Genomic DNA, 23430 nt, shown 5'->3' on the forward strand with positions numbered 1-23430 from the left:
CATGTTGTTACTCAAAAAAACTAAACAAAACAAACAATAAAACCAACCAAACCAAAGTCGGCTCTGACTCAACTATCAGGGACAGTAATCCTAGACACAACAGAATGAAACCTGGCCCAGCCCCCGGGCCATCCTCACAACTCGTGCCTTGAGGTAGTCACCATGTTAATCCATCTCCTGAAGAGTCTTCCTCTCTTTCTCTAACCTCTCATCTCCCAAGCATTCTGTTCTCTTCCAAGCACTGATCCTTCTTGATCGCGTGCCCAAACTGTAGGAGATAAAGTCTCACTGCCTGAAACTCTGAGGCACATGCCAGCTGCCCTTCTTCCAGGAAGACTTGTTTGTTCATGCCATAATATGAGAAATAAGATATATACGTCACAGGTACATACAGTCAATAGGACATATATTATCATCCTACGTTAAGTCATCCACGTTTCACTGAGTATACTACGTATTTCCAAAACATCATGCTAAATGTTAATGGAATGCATTCCACACATCAAGGGGACTTAACCATTAGCAGACAAGAGAAATATTTATGCAAAATGCTTTCTGAGTTGGGAGTTACAACATTTTGTCAGAAGGGTAATTGCAATGTTAGCGGAGCTGAGAAGCAGCACTTGCAGCAGCCTCGATTAGTCAAACGTTCTCCAGTCTGTTCCCTGAGGCATGAGCAGCATCTCACAACTAGACAAGGGTTGCACTTGAGATGAGGGGCCAGAGGGCTCTCAGGAGGCTCTCTCGGCCAAAACGTCACATTTATAGATTTGGAGACACTCTCTCTGCATAAGCTTATGCATGCATTAGATTTGGCTACATGTATTGGTTTTTAACATGTATTATTAATAGGCATGTTACAAGTGAATATTTATAATATATAAAATTTCTCATAACACCATTTTAGAATTTTTCTTTTTAATACACCAGGAGCCATATAAGTGGGAACTGCCTGAGCTCTCAAAATTTGTAAAGGCTCTGCTCTGGGGAAGAGAATCATGAGGCAAGGACAGTTGACAAACTCTGAGAAAGAAACACCAAACAGCAGAGAGCTCTATCTTGGGGCCTCACAGGACATGGTGAGAAGTGGATTCAGATAGGAATCTTAATTTTGGGGAAATTAGTAAAAAAAAAAGGAATGGGCTTCAAAATGCACTTTTTAAAATACTATCTAAGGTAGCTCTGATGGCCTAATTTTGGTCAGAAGCTTTGCTGCCAACTCAGGCAGGTGGTGCAAAACCACCAGCTGCTCCATTGGAGAAAGACAGGCAATCTTCTTCCCTATGATTTCCAGTCTCTGAAAATCTGCTGGAAGGTCACCTATGAGTCAGTTTTGACTCAGAAGCACATCACAACAATCACACTAGCAATAAATAACAAATATGAGAGAACCATAAAATTATAAAAAATGTGGTGGTTTAGAGAAAGTCACCCAATACGATCATCATATAAAGTCATCTACCGATTTAGTTCCCATTACTCTAAATCTAGAATTCTTTCTCCAGTCATGATTACCCCTAGATATTCTCATTTAATCTCACTGCTTGAACAGCTTAGGGAAGTCTATTCCAGACTCCCTTGAAGTTATACTAGAGGAATTAAAGATTAAGAATGCAAACACAATTTCCACTACTGAAATGAATATTATATGTTCTTAAGGCAAATTTCAGGAGTTGACAGACTCAGGTGGGAAGATGTGAAAGAAGTAAAACTCATACAGAAATGGTGCAGACGACAGAGGCATCGGGCACAAGCCATCTCCTGTCATCTCTCACCTGGATCCTGTGATGGGGACTCTCAAACTCAAATGCACACCAATTTGCCGAGGAGCTAGACTAAAGTGCATTAAAGACACAAGAAAAGTCAGGACACCAGGGCTCCCGGTCCAAGAATCACATGTTGAGTAACCAGCCTTTATATAACAGTAATACAAAAGTCTCAGAAACAGAAGGGATGTTTTAAAGTCTACATAACTGTACTTCCAACATTCTTGGTTCTCTAAGTCTATATTGTTGTTAGGTGCCGTTGAGTTAAGTAGGACTCATAGTGACCCTATGAACAAGAGATCTGAAGGGTGTTGTTCTATGCCATCCTCATCATTTCTGACACACTTGAGCCCACTGTTGCAGTCACTATTCATCCATCTTTTTGAGGGTTTTCCTCTCCTTAGCTGTCCTGTCCCTCCACCTTTCCAAGCATGATATCTCTCTCCAAGGAATGACTGGGCCTCTCCTAGCAACACGTCCAAAGTGTGTGAGTATTCATCATGTTTGCCTCCAATGAACACTCTGGTTGCACCTTCTCCAAGAGATCTCTATCTGTTCTTTTGGCAATCCATAGAATATTCAGCCATGTACACAGTATGAAATACAAACTGAGATGTTTCAACAAATGAAAGTGGCAATGGGGGTACATAATCATCTATGATAAGAAATCTGGCAAGCATTGCTCTGTCCCACCGAGCAGGAACTGACTCACAGCTGACCCTCAAGCAGATTTTTCAGAGACAGTAAATCACACTGGAGGAGACTGCCTCCCTTGAAATTCTGTATCAACAGCAGGAGTAAATATGATTTCCTTCCTGTTGTTAGGTGTCATCAAGTAATCTACTAGTCACAGAAATCTATGAACAACAGCTCTGAACCCGGACCTCTCCTGCACCAGCTCAGATATACTTGAGTCCATGTTACAGTCACGGTGTCAATCTGTCATATTGAGGGTCTTTCTCTCATTTCTGACCCTCCACTTTGTCCAGCATGTTGTCTTTTCCAAGAACTGGACCCTCCTGACAACATGCCCAAGTATGTGAGAAGTTTCATCATCCTTGCCACTAAGGAGTACCTTTGTATTAAGGTGTTGTTTATAGGGTCATATATAAATCTAAATTGACTCAACAACACCTAACAACAATAAGTAAGGCAGGATTAAAGGGAGTTATAAAAATTAGCTATAGCCAGCTCTACTCAATGGCATCCAAGAACAACATTTCAATGAGGCAAGATATAACCACATGATTAGATTATGTCTTGAATCAATCATTTTTCTTATTACATATTGGCTTGTATATAATAATATACACTGTGTTTCATGCATGTACACTGTGTTTGACATAATCATTCATTTACATTGTATTTCATTCATGTATATTGTGAAGGTTTTTTCTCCTTACAATCATCTTACTAATAACTACATTCATGAAAGCATGTAATCTAGCTACTTCGTACCTCATGCCTTAATATCCTTATGTTAAATAGTCAATTTCTTCTTTTTCCTTTCCTTTAAAACAAGTACTTTGAGGCAACAAGCACATCCCTTTTGTTGGAGAATCTCCTGTTTGGAGACTTTGAGAACCTATATCCACAAGCAATGTCTGGTCAAGAGCAAGCCATGAGGCTGCATCATTCACCCTAGCTCACAGCATGGATCATCTTGTCTTCATCTGGCTGGATTCATAAAGACTTCTGACTTATTGACTTGCCCCATGTGGAGGCTAAGGTTAACTGAAGAGACCAGACAAGTGTGGACTCCTGAGATAACCACTGATGGCTGGGGACAAGCCGACCAGCCTCTTTGCATTTCAGATAGCATTATAATAAGGGGTCCCCTAGTTTTATCAGACTATCAAAAAGGTGCCTGTCATAAAAGTTACTGATATCTGCATCCAGTATCTACCTGACACATTCATTCTCTCATTTATGGAGCTCTTAGTAAGTGTGAGATACTGTGGACGTCTGGTGATTGAATGTACTAAGAAGAATTACCAGGAACAGAAAACAAATCCTTTCACTTCTTTGGGCTTCAGAATTCAATTAGGAAAACAAAAATAAAGGTGCTGTTTTCAGATGGAGGAAAAGGATGGGCAACAAGTGTACATATTATGAGGGAAAATAGCCTTTATTTCTAGTAAATTATACACAGATGGCCACATATAAAGATGCTGTTCACATCCTCAAGTTAAACCTCTATGAGGACCTAGAATTCAGATACAGGAAGTGGGAGTCTGGGATTCACATTTAAGCAGGAGCTCCAGAGCCCAAGCTTGTAACCATTTAACCACAGGCTGAAACTGAAGCTCAAGTCTGTGAACTGGAATGTGGCACCTCTCTACAAAGAGTAAGGGGAAATGTGATTAACATTACAGTCTTTCTAATCTGTTGATCTCACTAGGTCAAAGCTGTACTAAGGAATAAATATATTAACAACCTGCTTGATTATTGATTACTGATTATTTCAACAGCTGTGTTCTATTCCCAGATCCTTTCATACCTCAGTTCTCTAAATTCTTCTCACTAAATTTACCATCTCTTTTATTGTCATGGAGTCAGCTGAACCAACAGTAGATTTTCAGAGGTTGTAAATAGCATAGGAAGAGATTGTCATTTCTGTCCCATGAAGCAGCTGGTGGATTTGAACTGTTTGCTTTTGGGTTAACAGAGCATCTCCTTACACACTAAGCTACCAGAGCTATCCATGAACACAATATTCAATTACTAGTCAACAATAAAATATTCTATCTACTTACTATACATCAATATAATAGTTTATCTAACAATACAATAGTCTATCTGTGAAGAATGCTTATCAATAGTGATATAAAAATTAACCAGCCCTATACCTATAGTTCGTATTAGCTAAATATTTGTTATGTTTTTTTGACTCTTCCTCCAACATTGTTGCTACATTCAGCTTTTTGGATTATTTGCTCAGCATAAATATTGAACAGGTATAGTGAAAGGGTACAACTTTGATGCACACTTTTCTGAGTTTAAGCTATTTAGTTTCTCCTTGTTCTTCTCAAAGGATTACTTCTTGATCAATATGCAGGTCTCACATAGGCACATTTGAGTATTCTGAAATTCTCATTCCATGCAACGTGATCCATAATTAGTTATGATCTACACAGCTGAGTGCCTTTGCATAGTCAATATAAGAACAAGTAAATATTTTTCTAGTATACTTTTCTTTCAGTCAAGATTCATTTTATATCAGCACCAATATGAGATGTCCCCAAGTCTCACTGAATCCTGCTTAAATTTCCAGAATTCCCCTGTCAACGTAATGTTCCAATCATTTAAAAATAATCTTAAAAAAATAAAAATTATCTTCAATAAGGTAGGACTTGTATGTCATGTTAGAGATATTACCCAGTAATTCCACATTCTATTGGATCATCTTTCTTTGGAAAGGACACAATCTTGCTTTCAGAAAGATGAGAAACATTGACAAAGATGAAAGACTACAGTCTTCAATATGTAGAAAACTCAATATAAAGAAAACAAAAAATCCTCATGAGTGATCAGTAAACAACTTCATAAATGGAAAAAGTTACAAAAAACATTCATGGAAGTTGGTGTTGCTGTTAGGTGTTGTCAAGCAATTCTGACTCAGAGGACCTCTGTGTAACAGCTCCAAACCCTGCCCAATGCTGCTCCATCCTCGTCAACTCCTATTGCTTAAACCCACTTTTGTGTTGACTGTGTCAGTCCATGCTGTTGACAGTTTTCCACTCATGGAAATATCAGTTAAGCTGGCAAACTTCATATTGTAGTGGCAAACCTGCTGCCAAGTACCTTTAGAAAGTGGTAAAGAACAAGGATGTCACTTCAAGGACTAAGTTATGCCTGACTCAAATGGAATTTTCAGTCACCTCAGATGCATGTAAAATGAAAAAACAAGACCAAAAAATTAATAGTTTTGAATTATGATGACAGTATAAACTATGGACTCTACTATGGAGTATACAAATCTGTTTTGGAAGCCGCACAGCAAGGATGCCCCTGAGAAACAAGGGGCTTCTCACACATGTTTGGCATGTTACCAGGAGGGGCTAGTACCTGGAAAAGGAAATAATACTTGAAAAGTAAAAGATCAGTGAAAAAGAGGATGACCTTCAGCCACAGGAGCTGACCCAATGGCTCCAACAATGGAGGCTTTAAATGCAGGTGGAATTAAAAAAGGGGACAAGACCGGACAAGGTTTCATTCTGTTGTACACACAGGGTCATTACCTGTTAGAGATGACCCAGTGACGTATAACAACAACAGCAGCAGCATAGCTATAGGTAAAAGATGGTTAAACATGTGACTGCTAGCCAAAAAGGTCAGTGTTTTGAATCCACCAACTGATGCACAGGAAAAAGATGTAGCAGTCCACTTCAGTAAAGATTTACAACATTGGAAACTATGTGGAGCGGTTTTCCTTTGTTCTGGAGGGACACTTCAAATTGGAATTGACTTGATAGTGGTTGAACAGCCCATGGACAGCTGGAAGAACAAACAGATATGTCTTGGAGAAGGTGTAGCCAGAGTGTTCCTTGGTGGCAAATATGATGAAACTTCATATCACATATTTTGGGTTGTTGCTAGAAGTTATTCCTGGAGATGGACATCACGTTTGGACCGGTAGAGAGAGGGTCTGCGAAAGACAGAAAGACCCTCAAAGAAAGGGACTGACACAGTGACTGCAGCAATGGGCTCCAATGTGTCAGATATTGTGAGGATGGCATGGATAGGGTTCAAATCTGTTACAGTTCCTCAGGTTGCTATGAGTCATACCTCACTTTACAGCACCTAACAGCAACAACAATAGTTAAGAAACCCTCATGGTGCTTCTTATTATGCACTCAGATGTTAACAGGAAGACTAGTAGTTTGAAGCTACCACCAGGTCTGCAGGAGAAAGATGCAACAGTTTGCTTCCATAATGACTAAAATCTTGGAAAACCCATGAAGCTATCCTGTTCTATGGGGTCATTAGGAGTCAGGATCTACTTGGTATCAATGAGATACCTCCAAGTAAGGAGCTCTGATGGTTCAGTGGTTAAAGGATTAGATCAAAATTTTGGCAGTTCAAAGCCACTAGTTCCCCTGCAGGAGGAAAGCTCTGACAATCTGCTCTTCTAAAGATTACAGCCCAGAAATCCTTAGAGGCTGGTCTCTTCTGTCATTGAGGAGGATATGAGTCAGAACTGACTCCATGGCAAACAGCATACCACCTAGAGACTCTTATCCTTTGTACAGTGTTTTAAATTCAAAGCATTTTCAGATTAATTACCTCATTGCCTCCTCAAATAACCTGGGTGCTAAGTATTCTCATTAGCACTATCTCCTCTTACACATGAGGAGACCAGAGTTCAGCACGTTAAATAATGCTCTACAGGAGCTGCTGGTAGATGCCCCTGCCTCGCAAAGACTCCAGTTTTACATGTCTTCAGTGGCATCCTACCAAATGAACTCAGCTGAATCATCACACTCACACATTACAGAACAAGAGAAATGAATGCTTTTGTCAAAATCAAGATAAAATGCATGGAGAATTTATATACCAAAAAGTAAGCATGAATTATTTGTACTGCTATTGGTTTTCAGGTACAACTGCCTCTCAATGTGCAGCTTCTGATCAACATAAAGTATTAACATATTTAACATGAACACCCAGCTTATTTGAGAAGCTGACATATACAGCCACACACATGTCCTAAAAACAGTGCCCGTTTCTTCTGCACTGGTTGATTAGAGGAGGAGAGAAGACTACTAGGCTCCCCAGGGCTACATAACAAGAGACACGCCTCCCATCAGCCACAGGAAATCTGATCATTTTCTTCTCATCTAACATTACTTCTTCACACAAAGAAAGTGAAACAAACCTGCTCTCCCTGGAAAGCCTTCAAAATGAGGATGAATTGAATTGGTGGTGGTGGTGGGGGAGTGTGGAAATCACAACTCATGACTGACCCTTCACTGAGTTTCCACACAGGAGCAATATGCCTACCTGTCTTTCACAGTGTAGCTGGTGGATTCAAACCACCTGCCTACGGGTTGCCATCCAACTCCTTACTGACTAGGTCAACAAACCAACTTAAAACACCCCCCAGAACCATACTCCAGGTCCATGTTGAAAGAGAAGAGGACATCAGCTACTCACTTGTAAATTAATCAGCCACTTTAAAATAGCATTTCCACTTATGTCAGGGACAAAATATTTTTATAATCCAGTGTATGCGTGCCATACAGAAGAAAGATGGGAAATATCCTCCCATATGATGTACAACATTGGAAATGCAATAGCAGGTCAGTTATAAGTCAGTCTGACTCAAGAGCATTTAGTTATGAGTGTGTGCCAAAACGGCGTATTTCCGTCTTTTGATGCACACCTTATCTACCATGATGTACATGGTTATTCTGATGTATGAGGTTATTCTGTTTACACTTATATTGTCCCCTTTTTATACTTACATGATTATGTTTTGAGCATTTATCAAAATGTATTTTGTACTGACATCCTTCACATTTCCATGGATTTCAGTATTCTGCCAACTTTTGTGTCTGCCTGATTAATTTTTAGCAACAACAAAATTTATGAAAAAAAATAAGCATAACTGTTTAAAAAACCCAACCAAAAATACTAGAAACTTCTTCATCACATTTTCTCTTCCCAGCAATGTCAGTGCCCAGCAAATTGGTATTCATTTTGTTGATTTCTCTGTTCTGAGCATGGAAGTGTTACTCAATAATTTGTTTTCTTAAGTACAATCACACCTCCATTCATGCTTCCTCTTTCATAGGCATAAAATAAAAGCCATGGAATTTTAAGTTCTTGATTTGATTGCATTTGCATATGATTACTATAATTATCCATCAGAAGGGAATATGAGGTCATGAACATGCACACCAAGGTCACCAGAATATCTTGTAAATAAACTTGGGAGTGACTATTTCCACTCATGCCACACTGTCCTCCTACTTAGGAGTTACTTACCCTCCATCAAATAGAGTCAGATTGATTTGGGAGCAATTTTTCTGGATAATTTTCAACCCTAAATCTTAAAGAGATAATGACATTGACCTGCCATTCATCCTATCATCAAGCACACAACTCCACTTTTCTTACTTACCAAGTACCTTTCAGAGGACACGCTAACCAGAATGAGGTCATCTCCCACTCGGACCTTCTCTCCTTCTGAGCGCTGCTTGGAGGCAGGGTGTATGGTCCACCAGCATGCCTCACCTGCTAAACGATTCAAAAGTGAAACAGAACAAAGAGACACCTCTACCATATTTGAGGGTAACTCCAAACGGATTCAAAATTCGTTTCCTTAATATACAATTGTTTCATTCAAATGAATTTCAGAAATGTAAATAAATCTCTTGGACCATGAAAAAAAATCAGGCAAAGATAAGGTTTAATGAAATGACAAAGTTCTTCTCAGAGAAACTGCTCATGACATTTTGAGAATTTGGTGTCTCCCTCAACCCTCCCTCCATGCTAGCATTAAGGCCACATTTATCCATCATGCAGAGCTGACTGCATTCTTTACACAAGCACACTTCACTGTGCTCTCAGTAGTAACACACACCTAGAGATTTTGCCATTTGATTTCCACAAGGACTTGGGGTTTTATAGCACTGCAGATGCATTAAAGAGACAATAATGTAAACCTCACAGTACTCTTTTAGGGAAACTGATTTTAAATAGAGAGGCAAAATGTTATTATCTTGAATTTTACTAATCTTCTGAAAAATTAAAATAGTAAGTCTTCAGAGCACAGAGAGTAAGTAAAGATCTTTTTCTGCTATTTCAATGAACAAATGTGTATACACACATACACACACACACAACTTGCTTCAAAAGTATGTTTGGATAGTTATATGGCAAAATATCAGGTGAGCAGAGAGATGAAGAGGACATTTATATAGTAGTTTTCTTTTGAATGTTGACTTAAAGTAGGTTGGATTTTTAGATTTAAATTTATTTTCAGAGAAAGAATAACAAAAGATTTATGCAGTTATACTTCCAGAACTTATCATCAGTGCAAATGAATGTTGATAATATTTAACTTACCCAACATTATCAGATCCTAAACTTTTATTCAAAACCTTAAACTGACCTGCCATTTATCCTATCATCAAGCACACCACTCCATTTGATGTCCATTATATTTCATGCGATGTCCAGTTAACCATATGGAAATGAACAGTAGGAACAACATATACTTTCTCCTTCTTTAGAAAAGTTCCTGAAGGATATGGACTCCCTCCAAAGGACACTCATATCTCATGATGCGTCAATAGTGCCAGCAATAGAATCTTTCTGAATGCTCACCCGTTGTGTCCTCTTGCAAGCCAACATCAAAGGCCAGTTTATCAGTTGATGAGCGGGAGGTGGACAGGCAGCATAGATACTGAAAAACAGAGTCAGTGGTTGTCATGAAATGTCTTCATACAAATCCGTAGCTTGTTCTGTACATAACTCGAGGCCCATCTATTTCTGCTGTATGCCTTGACCTTCAAAGTCAGATGCATTGGCACAGCATCCGGATTTCTAGGCATCTGTGAGGCAGAACAGCACTGGCATGGCATTTATGAAGCAGCATATTCTTTCTTCCCTTCATCAGAAGCTAAAGAGGTGCGTTCTAGCAGTCAGAGAATACCACTGACTGTGAGGTGTTTTCACATCTCTAACTTTATGGGATATTCATAATCACAGATAAAAGCATAATTTGATCTGACAGAAATATTCCTTCCAAATGAAATTTGAAAAACATTCACTTTTATCTTCTAGTTTGTTTTAATTGTTTTCTAAAAAAAAAAAAAATTACCCTTGGAAACTCATCCAAAATTGAACATAATGTGGGTGAGTCACATTGCAATAAACTTTATCATGAATATGTATATGTACACTTCCCTAAAAAGAATCAAACTCGTATACCACCATCTTTTTTGCTTTATCTAGGTCTTCCTAACTAAATATTCTTTAACACCAACTTTAGAATCAGTTTTGTCCAAGTCCTCCTATCCTCACCAAAACTAAAAAACCATGTTAAGTGTTGTAAGTATGGGGACACAGATAAGAATGAGACTTGAACCCAAAATATACCACCATCTACTCTAAGTGTACTGCCATTGAGAACAAGCACCCTGCTAAGAGTCCTCAAAAATAGTTCTGAGATTTGAACAAATCCAGAATCTCTACAACTGGCTAACTAATGCAAAAGCTGGAAAATTCCTACTACAGAGAAAGACTCTTTACACTACATAGGTGTGTGCAAGTGTGAGGAGAGAGCAGGTGGACAGATCTGGTGGAAGACCAGCTCTAAACCAGAAGTTTAATGGAGACATGAAAAAAAAATTGAACTGGAGAACTCAGACTCTGTCTCTTTACTGCACGAGCTGACTTCCTCAGTTATGAAGAAGAGATTGAGATGGTTTCCAAATATATCCTTAGATTGAGAGGTATTTGAATCTGAAAGGCCAATCAAGGAAGTCTATGAGGACTACAAAGCTTAGATTTAAACTGAATAGAACATCTGCTTTTATTAAAAATACTGACAACTTTACAATATTCAAACTTTCCAGGTCAAAATATAAGGTGATTTCCATTTACTAAAGTCTTTCAGAACATTTCTCAGTAATATTAGAGAAGGAAGTTGTGTAGCTACTGACATACATTCAGTCCTCTAATATTCACAGCAACTCAAAAGTGTATGGTACTATTAGTTTGCATAATGTTAATATAATTTCTATAGAGTAAGGGCTTGTTTTTAGTCATGATTGGAACTAACACTCAGGACAGTGGTGCTAAGTACTAAATATTATTGAATGATGTTCAATGAGGTGGTTGAAGCTATTCAGCAAGCATCAGTGTGAAGCTGGACTCATATCTAAGAACCAAATGAAATACTTCAACCCCTTTGTTATGTACAGAAATAAGTCTTCTTATAACATCCTTCCACATTTCAATGTTTAGATTATTTACTATGACTTAAATGATTTTATTGTTTTCAAAACCAGGATTATTTTCATGATGTCTTAATGAGTGATTGCTGGGAACAAAAAAACTAGTTTCATGTATTTTTCTCATATTCAGCCACTTTATAGAAGTATTTTTACTTCTTATATTAGCATATTGATAGAGCCTTCCAGGGCAAAATTAGGTATCAAGATTGTAACAGAGCCAATTCTTATTTTGTTTTAGTTCATTTTATATATAACAGCACCTGTATATTACAATTAAGTAGGAAGTTAGCTATTTATGCCATTTTTAAATTCTCCATAATTGACAAAATAATCAACAAGGAATAGTATATTTATTAGGAGTAGGGATTTTTCAAGATTTGGTGGGGTTTAAAAAAGATCTTTTTCCATATTTGTCAGAAAAGATAACTTCTCACCAGACTCGTGGTAAAATACATTAAGGGAACTGTTACTGTCATCATTAAAATAATACCTATACTTTCTCTACACTGTTGAATTCCATTAACTAACCCCTTAGATCAGATTGTTTACATCAATATCTATAAGTGGGATCTAAAATTATATTTTGTGAACTTCATGTGTACTAGTATTAGATTTATGCTAAAAAATTTAACTATTGCTTTAAAACAAGTTAAAATAGGAGAATCCTTTTTTTGCTTTAAAACAAGATAAATGACATGAGAATTATTTTCTCTTCACAAGGTTAAAACAACAATAAAGAATTCTCAATTACATATACCTCAATGTATATAAACATCACTAAAATTATGTTGATGGAGAACTTAAACATTGTGGGGAAAAGTGGATGCTAGGAAAATATGTAAAAATAACCAGAATATACTTTTGATCTCATGAACTCACATGGAATTTTATTACTTTTCAGTAAGGACACTTTAGTTCTTATTAGATGAAATGCTATTTTTTTAAAAACATTTAAATTCAACTCTCATACCTCTTTCTTCTAAAACTAATCTGTCAAAGTAAGATATTAAACATAACAATCATTGAGTTGAAGAATAGAAGGCCTTAACCGTCTGAAGCTTTTTCAAAGTTCACCCTTATACAGAAAGTGAAAAAAGGTACAAAGACATTAAAGGATACACATCCTAGCTCATCCATGTCAGCATTTCTTGAGCGTGTGGCCCCAGTGGATCCATGTCTACTCACCATGCCACTGTAGGAATGGCGCAGCAAAATTGCATGTCCATAGAGGAGTGTTCTATGTCCACCTCCTTGAGCAGTCTGCACGAAGAGGAGAAAAGGGAAGAAAAGAGAAAAAAGCACAGAGTAAACATAAATGAGTATCTGCCCTCTTGCTCCTCAGGAGTTCTGTTTAGTAAAAAGAGTAACATGAGAGCCACTGCAGAAAACCAAAGTCTTGGTGAAAAAAGGGAAACTTGAAGACTGAACTTAATTTCAGGCAACACTTGATTTATTTCTGTCTTGTCATTCAGTCATTCAGATACCCTACCTACCCTGCCAATTCAGTTGCTAAATATGTCCTGTGTTTATCTCCTATTTAGTTTCTTTCTGTAAATATTGCTTAATGATTTTCATATCATAATTCCTTTACATTATGTTTCATTTATATACATTGTGTTTTATACAATCTTTCATTTACATTGTGTTTCACACTATCATTCATATACGTTTTGGTTTACATTACTATTACTTTTTAATATCTTATTTACTTTCTTATAAGCTTAAATCCTTAGCCTCTCTTCCCTGGATAAAAGCAATCGCCTCCTAGACAGTCTTCTATCTCAGTCTATATCATCAGAAAGCTTTCCTCGGTGTGCAGAAAAAATACAAGCCTTACAAGAGGCTGTGAGCCACTGCTTGGCCTGGCCCCTGCCTGCCTTGCTGTGTTGTTCTTCCAAGGCCAAAATGTATCTCTCACATGATTATTTCCCTAGATGCAAAGGCTCCTCAAAAACAAACAAACAATGAAAAAACAAACTAACTCCATCACCACCAAGTTGGAACCAAGTCATAACTGACCCTCCAATGAGTTTGCAAAGGCAAGCAGCAAGAATTGCTTTGTTTTCATCCCTCCCTCAAAGCACCTGGTGGATTCAAACCACTTGTCTTTCGGTTAGCAGCACAATTTCTTACCCAGTAGCCTACCAGAGTTCTCTGCAAACACTCCTATTCCCTGCCTCGTTATTTTCCCCATCTTAACTTAAATGTTAACAAAGGTCTCTACCTGCCAAACTGTAGAGTCAGGGGGAAACCAACAACAATCTACATGAATGAAACATGATAAAAAAGAAAAGTTAAAACGCCATAAAGGATAATTCTATTGCAATTTGTAGACCATGTAAACACAACTTTCAACACATTTTAAAAACATTAGTTTTATTTGCCTAAAAAAAAAAAAAAAAGCTCCTAGAAAGGCCTCTTCTGACCTGTAAATTAAGGAAAAACCTCAGTCATCCTATTTTACAGCACTAACTCTGATATCACCTTCACAATCCTTACAATTATTTATTACTATTTGCCATTTATTTAGTTTTCATCTGCCTTCCCTGGGATATTGTAGCTCCAGAGACAGAGACCATGGGTTCCTTGTCATGACTATAATCCCAGTTACCTGTCACTAAATAAGTATTTTTTTCAATGAATGAGTATTCCTAAAACACATGGCCTACAGGTTTAAAATGGTTCATACATCCATTAATCATATAGCAAAGTTCATATTCATTTATATGAAATAGAGAAGTGCTTTTGAAATTTTAGCTTGCCTTGACTAACAAAGATGCCTTAGCCTTGAGATTCTGATACATCTGTGGTTGTGTGCTATCAATTTGGAACTGACATAGAGAGGACTCTCTGGGCTTTAAGGGGCTGTACATTGCATGGGAAGAGACTATGTACTTTTCCCCCTTAGAGTAGCTCGTGGATTTATTCAAATTTGGTTCGCAGCACCACTCATTACTCACTAGACCATGAGAGCTCCCTTTTGATACAATAGGTCAGAGAACCTTTACTTTAAAAATTTGCTGATACAACATGGGAGAGTCTAGAGAGCATCATGTTGAGTGAAATAACTCAGTTATAAAAAAACCAATATTGCATAAGACCACTACTGTGAAAATAGGAGGATAACTGAGTAAGATATGTAGAAATGTTCAAAACGGGATGGGAGAATGGAGAAGGTAAATAGAACAAGGGAAAGTGAGGAAAATCACTAGGATAGTAAGTTAGTGGACAGAGGGTGTGGTAAAGGAACAGGAGACATGCAATGGGGACTTGAAGAGATGAGGTGATAAAAGACATAGATCAATAGCAAATGATGTATATGAATATATATATATATATACATACATATACACAATGTATATGAATGATTATTTATTAGTTTCTTCTGACATCCATCTTGGATATACATATTTATTATTTATTAGTGATTGTATTTATTTGTTTCTTCTGACATTCATCTCCATTTCTTCCTCCTCTGTCTTTGTAATGACCTTTTGCATTCTTCCTGGATGACATTCTTGATATCATCCCACTGCTAATCCAGTCTTTATTCATTAATGTCCAGGGCCTCAAACCTGTTCCTGAGATGGTTTTGAAATTCAAGTGGGATTGACTCAAGGTCAAATTCTGGTTCCTGTGCACTTGATTTAATTTTCCTCAGCTTCAACTTAAACTTGCATATGAGTAGTTGGTGGTCTATTCCACAATCAGCACCTGCCCTAGTTTTCACAGCTGTATTGAGCTTCTCCAGCGATGCTTTCCACAGATGTAATCAATCTGATTCCTATGCATACCATCAGGTGAAATCTATGTGTATAGCCTGTGTTTACGTTTTTTATAAAATGTATTTGCAATGAATAAGTTGTTGAATGTGTAGAATTCTATCATTCTATCTCCAGTTTGATTTCTGTCACCAAGTCCATGTTTTTCCAATTGCTGATTCTTCTTCTCTATTCCCAACTTTTGCATTACAGTCACCCATTATTATTAATGAATCTTGATAGCATGTTTGATCAATCTCTGACTGCAAAAGTTGGTAGAAATCTTCTATTTCCTCCTCTTTGGCTCTGGTAACAACCAACAGGTACATATATTTACATGATGATGGTATTCATTGGACTTCCTTGTATGTGTGTGGGTATTATCCTGTCACTCACAACACCGTATTTCAAGTTCCAGCTCAACATCAAGAAAACAAAGATTCTCACCACTCAGCTAATTAACAGCATCATGATAGATGATGAAGAAATTGAAATTTTTGACAGCTTCACTTTGCTTGGCTCTACAGTCAACACTCTTGGTACCAGCAGTCAGAAAATTAAAAGATGATTTGCATTGGGTGAGTCTCCTGTCAGAGACCTCTTCAAAGTACTGAAGAGCAATGATGTCAGTCTGGATACTAAGGTGTGCCTGATACAGGCCATGGTCTTTGCAATTACTTGCTATGCATCAGAGAGCTGGACAATGACTACGGATGATAAAAGGAGTGTTGATGCCTTTGAGCTTTGGTGCTGGAGAAGAGTATTGAATATACCATAGACTGCTAGGAGAATAAACGGATTCATCCTGGAGAGGGTGAAGCCAGGCTGCTCCTTGGAGGCAAGGATTCTGAAGCTTCGTCTGACTTACTTTGGACATGTTGCAAGGAGGAATCAGTCCTTAGAGAGAGACATCATGCTTGGGAGGGTGGAAGGACAGTGCAGGAGAGGAAAATCCTTGATGAGATGGATTATTTAAATCACTGGGGTAATAGGGATAGGTATGTCAGAGACAATAAGATTGGCAAGGGATAAAGCAGGCTTTATGGCTGTTGTACATAGGGTTGTTAAAAGCCGCAGGCAACTCGATGGCACATAACAACAATAATATGAATGATTGTATAAAACAGAGTGCATATGAATCATTGTATAATACACAAAGTACATGAATAAAGCACAATGAATATGAATTATTGGCTGCAGATCAATTTTTTTTCAAGTATCTGCCAACAAATTGTAAATCTGTAGAAAACACAAGCAAGAACCATACCTCACTGTATACACAAAAACCAACTCAAAGTGGATCACGGACCTAAGGACTAAAACCAAAGACTATAAACTTCATTAGAGAAAAGCTTGGAAGAACTCTAGAAGCCCTAATCCACAACATAAACAGTCTTCAAAGTATCCTGAAAAACGTACAACCAAGAAAGGGTAAAATCGGTAAATGGGACCTTCTAAGAATCAAATCCCTATACACATCCAAAAACTTCTCCAACAGGGTAAAAAGGGAAGCCACAGACCGGGAAAAAAAAATTTGGTAATGACATGTGTGATCAGGGACTTATATCTAGAATTTATAAAATACTTGAACACCACAACAAGATAAAGGTAAATAATCCAACTGAAAAATGGGCACACGATATGAACAGACACTTCACCGAAGGAGACATTCAAATGGCTAACAAGCACATGAAAAAATGTTCAAAATCCTTAGCTCTAAGAGAGAAGCAAATCACAACAACTATGAGATATCATCTCACCCCAGTAAGAAGAGCAAAATTTAACAGAACAGCAAACAACAAATGCTGGCGAGGTTGTGGAGATACTGGAACCCTTATTCACTGTTGGTGGGAGTGTAAAATGGTGCAACCACTGTGAAAGGATGTATGGCACTCTCTCAAAAAGTTGGAAATAGAAATACCATTTGACACAGCAATAGCATTTCCACTACTGGAAATATACCCTAAAAAACCAGAACTGCCACCCAAATAGATATATGCTCACCCATGTTTACTGCATATTGTTCACAATAGCAAAAGTTAGAAGCAACCCAAGTACCCATCAACAAACGAATGGATAGAGAAGCTTTGGTATATTCATACAATGGAATACTACGCTGCACTGAAAAACAGTGAACTCATGAAATAATATACAAAGTGGGTGAGCCTGGAGGACATTATGCTGGATAAAATACCTCAGTCACAAAAGGACAAATACTGCATAGTGCCACTGTTGTAAAGCAGTATTGACATTGGAGTTGGGGGAAAATTAAGAAGGGATAAATAATGTATACTGCATTGAAATAGATGAGGGAGCAAACTGTTTCAGAGGACTATATGGTTAGCTATTATTGACATGACAGGAGTCCAGAATGAAAGTTTCATAGTGAGGGAACCGGGGACTATATAACAATGAATTTTTTTTTTATTTTTTACTTTTCAAAGAGAAAAGCGAACTGAGGGGAGGAGGGTGGGCATTGAAGAAAGTTTTCAACAATGAATAAATGAAAACATTTTTTAAAAACCTGCCAAAAGACATTTAGTCTTAAACCTTTCTGATGCATATGTCTCTGCTCTCAACCTATGCACACTCATGTGTCTGCTCCTCCCATCATGCTGTATCATGGATGACAACCTTCCCCCATCTGTCAACTTTTTAGCTGTACAGACCATCAGTGTAAAGTGCAGGGTAAGGGATGCCTGCACCAGGAAGCCTCATCTGGTTCCCAGAAGGCAGCGAGCTCCCTCAGCTCCTTGGCTGGAGGTCTCTGCCTCTTCTCTGTCTCTCCCACTGCAATGTAATCACCTTCTTCTCCTTGGGCAGGTTGTGATTTCCTCAAGGACAGGGACCCTGGAGTGATTATCACTTAATGCCAGGTAATAGGTACAACTCCAGGCCAGAGTAAACAACTCAATAAATATCTGGTGAGTAACAAATGAATGGATTTGGAAGAGTTCATTTCCAGCTTACTGCAACAAAGAACCAGGACATGCCTTTGTGGGATGTTTGAGAAGGAGGGACTCTGGTGTGAAGTTATAGAAAGGAAGACATCAGCGACTATAACATTAAAATGAGTTAAGAGCATGGGAAGTACAGGATTTTATGTTAAGGAGATTGAACTTTTTCTCTGACGGAAAGGAAGTCTTAAACGATTCTAAGGATGACAGTGATGACAACTGACCTATATTTTAATAAGTGCAGGAGAAAGAACTTTACTATCCTATATGATTACATTAAACCTTCTCCACTAAAAGTATATCATATCTGTATTACACCATACAATATTTCTTAAATTACTTTTTTTCACACACATCCAGATCACTCAGAATAGATATTAAAAATTCTTTTTTAAAAAATCACTCTTTTACATGATGGAGGAAAAAAGGGAAAATAAACTTTCTAAATCCTGTTCTTTATAGAATGAGGTGGACTTCTATCAGTCTAGAGACTAAGGTGCTCCCATTCCAGGCCATGGTCTTTGCAATTACTTGTTATGCTTCAGAGAGCTGGACAATGACTAAGGATGATATAATCAATGTCTTTGCATTTTGGTCCTGGAGAAGAGTCTTGAACATACCATGGACTGTCAAGAAAACAAATAGATCTATCTTGGAGAGGGTGAAACCAAGTTTCTCCTTGGAGGCTAGGATTTTGAAGCCCCTTCTCATAGTTTGGCACATATTAAGGAGAGACCCGTACTTGGAGAAGGACATCAATTCTCAGAAGGGTGGAAGGACAACGCAGGAGAGGAAGATCCTGGATGAGATGGACAGACACAGTAACTGGGGCAATGGGGATAGGCGTGTAGGAATTAGTGAGACTGGTTCAGGACAGGGCAGGGTTCAGAGCTGCTGTATATAGGTTTGTTCTGAGTCACAGGCGATCCAAGGGCACATAACAATAACAACATACTTATATATCTCTATAGTGAAAAAGCAAACTATTTCTTTTTAAATATAAGAAAAGCAAATATTTTCTTACAGTGAAAAGAAAACCTTCAGACTCGGGAAAAACATTTGACAATGACATTTCAAACAAGTGTCTCATAACAAAATTTACAAAATACTACAGGTCCTCTCCAAGAAAAATATTTATAATTCAATTACAAAGTGGGTAAAAGACATGGAAGACTTCACAGAGGATTACTTTGGATGGTCAACAGATACATAAAGAAATGCTCAAAAGAACTGTCAATAAGAGAAATGCAGATAAAAACCACAGTGAGTTACTATCTCACTCCAGTAGCAGTAGAGAAATTTAATAAAACAGGAAGCAATAAATGCTAGAGAAGATGTGGGGAGATTGGAATTCTTATACATGCCTGATGAAATTGTAAAATGGTACAACCACTCTGGAAAGCTGTTTTGTGTTTCCTCAAAAAACTGAACATAGAAATGCCATATGATCCAGATCTATTCCACTGCTAGGAATATACCCCAAGGAAAACAGAACTGAGACACAAATAAGAGTTTACACACTTATGTTCTTAACAGCATTTTTCACAATAGCAATTAAATGGAAACAGCTCAAAAGTCCATCAACAAAAAATAGGTTGAGATATTATGGTTTATTAACATGATGGAATATGAGTCAGTAAAAAGGAGCAACAATTTCGTAAAACACTACTTAACATGGGAGAGGCAAGAGAGCTTTCTGCTGCATAAACTAACTCAGCCTCATAAGGACAAATACTGCATGGGACCATTATTGTAAAAATAGAAGGACAACTAGTAAGATGTGTATAAAAGTAAGATGTGTATAAAAGAAGGGGGACTTAGGGATAGAGCTTGCTGTGCAGACAGAGGAGGTAAAGGAATTAAGAAAGATCCAATGGGGATATGAAAGACAGGGTTAACAATAGGCAAAAATCAATAGTGATTATTTTTCTAAAACACAATGTCTAGAAATGATCATATGAAACATAATGTGAATGAAGAAATATATGAAACACAATTTACATGACTCATACACAATGTATATGGATTTGGTATGCAAACCAATACAATATAAAAACAAAAAAGAAATTACAGTAGCAAGGGTTGCTCAGGACTAGAGAAAAAAAAATCTATTATAGGCACAAAATATCCCCAACACAAAAACAAACGAAAAAGAAACCCAAACATTATTAATGCCTTAAAGTTGGAACTGACTGATCTGACCCTCCAGTGGGTTTTCAAAGGCTATAAATTGCATGAGGAGAAATGCTCAACTTTCTCCCAAAAAGCAGCTGGTGGGTTTGAACCACCAAAGAGGCACCAGCTTCGGGTTAGCTGCAGAAGTCCCCATTCAGCAGTAGACCACCAGAATTCCCTGTATCTTTACAAAGTTTTTGTATTTTTCTAACACATTTAATTTATTGTGATCAAGACAAATTGTATTTATCTTGTTTGCTTTGAATTATTTTGATGGAAGCTCATCTCTTCATACTAGATTTAAAAGTTCAAAAGTTATAAACGCAGCTGAATCTTAGTAACACTTGCTATTTAATCACATTTAAACAAGATTCTTTTTAAAATGAAGGACAATGCCTAAGATAGAAACTTAAATTTCTATGTGTCTCTTTTATGCTAATATTTTGCTACATTTCTTTCCTCCCTCCCTCCCTCTATTTACTCTCTCCCTTTCCACTCCCCAAACCAAACCAGTTATGACTCAATCAATCCCAACATGTCGTAACTCACATTCGCAGAGGTGAACAATGGACCACAGGGTTTTTCAAGGCTGTGATGTGTGGGAATCAGATGGCTATGCCTTTCTACTAAGTCACCTCTGAATGGGTTTGAACTACCAGCCTTTTGGTTAGTAGTCAAACATTCAACCACAAATGCTACCCATGTGATGTGTGTGTGTGTGTGTGTGTGCACATATGTACAGACACAGACACATCTGTCTTTGTCTCTCTCTGTCACTTTCTCTCTTCTTAGAGATATACAAAAACACGAGGGCTTGATCTGGTTCCAATCAATTCAGTCATGGCCAAGGCAGCAAAATATGCACAGACAATGGTGCTATGATCCACCATCTTTGAGCACGTACTTTGGACATGTAGCCAGAGAGACATTCCTTGGAGAAGGGCATCATACTTGGAATGGTGGAGGGACAGTGCAGGAGAGGAAGACTTCAGATGAGATTGACTGATACAGTAACTAGGGCAATGGGGGTAGGTGTTTTGGAGTCAATGAGACTGGCTCAGCACAGCGCAGGCTTCAGGGCTATTAATCGTACACGGGGTCACTATGAGTCACAGGCAACCTGACAGCACATAACAACAACAATAATGAAGAGTACTCTTCTTCTCATATATTAAATGATACTACTCCAGTTGACTACTAATCAGGAAAAATATGAGTAATGTCTATTTTTGGAAGGTTTGGGTGACTTGTTCAACAAACATTTATCAAAAGATGTGTATTATACGAGATATATAAAAGTATCTTGATTCTTTTCAGTGTCAATTTTCTTTTAAAACTGTACAATCCTTGCTTAATTTAATTCAGTAAATATTTAGGGACTACTTTTGAAATTTTATACTGGTTTATTTGCAAAGTTCAAATTCATTGTTTTTAATATCAGATCTTTCCCATTTCCTTCACTCCCTCCACTCATCAAACTGTGTGACCCTATGATTACCCCCTGCCCATTCTCACTCTTCTGTTACTCCCTCCTCCTCTGGATCCTCATACTCATTCTACAATAATGGTTTTATACAGTATTTGTCCTTAGGGGACTGAGTCAGTTCACTCAGCATAAAGCTTTCCAGTCCCTCCCAAGTTAGGCAGTAATTTACAAAATCCTGCACGCTGCACAGTATTCCATCATGTGAATCATAATTTCTCAATGCATTCAACTGTGGTTAGACATCCGGACTGTTTCCATGTTCTTTATGGTGAATAAAGCTGCTATGAATATTGGTATACAATATTCTGTACCTCGGTTCTCATTATCTCAGGGTATATTCCAAGCAGTGGAACTGGGTCATAGGGAAGTTCTATGTTCAGCTTCTTGAGGAAGTGTCAAACTGTCTTCCACAGTTGTTGTACCATTTTTTCCTCTTTTTTAATAATTGTGATTTTTTAAATTAACTTTAATGAACATTTACAGATATTTTGGATTTTCATTCATTCATTGTTCCACTTTTCTCCTTGCCTACCCCTCCCCACCAGTACAATCCCACCAACAACGTATAAGACTTTCTATCCCACAGTGCTCTCACGGCTGTGGCCCAGGTTTATTTCCCAGTCAGGAACAGCAACAACAACAAAATTAAATTTAAAAAATACTTCCTATCTCATCACATTCACTCCAATATTTATTACTTGTTGTCTTGTTAAACTTTGCCACAGCTACTAGAGTGGCTACTAGTATCTCATTGTGGTTTTGATTTGAATCTCTCTTATTGATACTGATTTTGACTATTTCTTCATGTATTTGTTGACCATTCAAATATCTTCCTCTATGAAAACTTTTTCCATGCTTTTTGCCCATTATGTAATTGGGTTATCAGTCTTTTTCTTCTGCAGGCCCAGGAGTATTCTGTAAATTTTTTTTATGAGACACTTTTCTGAGATGGTATTACCCAATGTTTGTTCCCAGTCAGTAGGTTTTCTTTACACTGGGTACTGCTGTTGATGTAGAAATATAGCAGAACTTTATCAGGTTGGTCACATCGTCCAGCCACTTGTAAGAGTTATTTATTCCTTACATTCTATAATACTCCCTCTGAAATAGACTAGGTAGATATTCAAGAGAATTTTAATGAAAAACAGACCATCAGAGCTCAGTGATACATCACAAATAGTAGTAATGCAACACTGTAGACAAGAGCTCAATTTTCCATCTTGAAAAGTGGAAGAATATCCCTTGCTCATGGATAGGAAGACTCAATGTTGTGAAAATGGCAATACTACCAAAAGCAATTTACACATTTAATGCAAT

At 37.7% G+C, this 23430-nt stretch overlaps 1 protein-coding gene across 1 annotated transcript in view; it reads right to left on the reverse strand.

Moving 5' to 3' along the window:
• RYR2 (ryanodine receptor 2 (cardiac)) overlaps window positions 1–23430 on the reverse strand; it is an 814526-nt gene that overhangs the window by 621244 nt on the left and 169852 nt on the right. Inside the window, exons 6-8 of the mRNA XM_006895387.1 lie at window positions 12920–12994; window positions 10101–10179; window positions 8893–9005 (exon numbers count right to left, since the gene is read on the reverse strand). Of these exons, the coding sequence (XP_006895449.1) occupies window positions 8893–9005; window positions 10101–10179; window positions 12920–12994 (267 nt within the window). The remainder of the gene's footprint in view (window positions 1–8892; window positions 9006–10100; window positions 10180–12919; window positions 12995–23430) is intronic.

This window comes from Elephantulus edwardii, unplaced genomic scaffold (assembly GCF_000299155.1).
Source record: "Elephantulus edwardii isolate Elephantulus edwardi_28Jun2011 unplaced genomic scaffold, EleEdw1.0 scaffold00166, whole genome shotgun sequence".
Taxonomy (NCBI): Eukaryota; Metazoa; Chordata; class Mammalia; order Macroscelidea; family Macroscelididae; genus Elephantulus; species Elephantulus edwardii.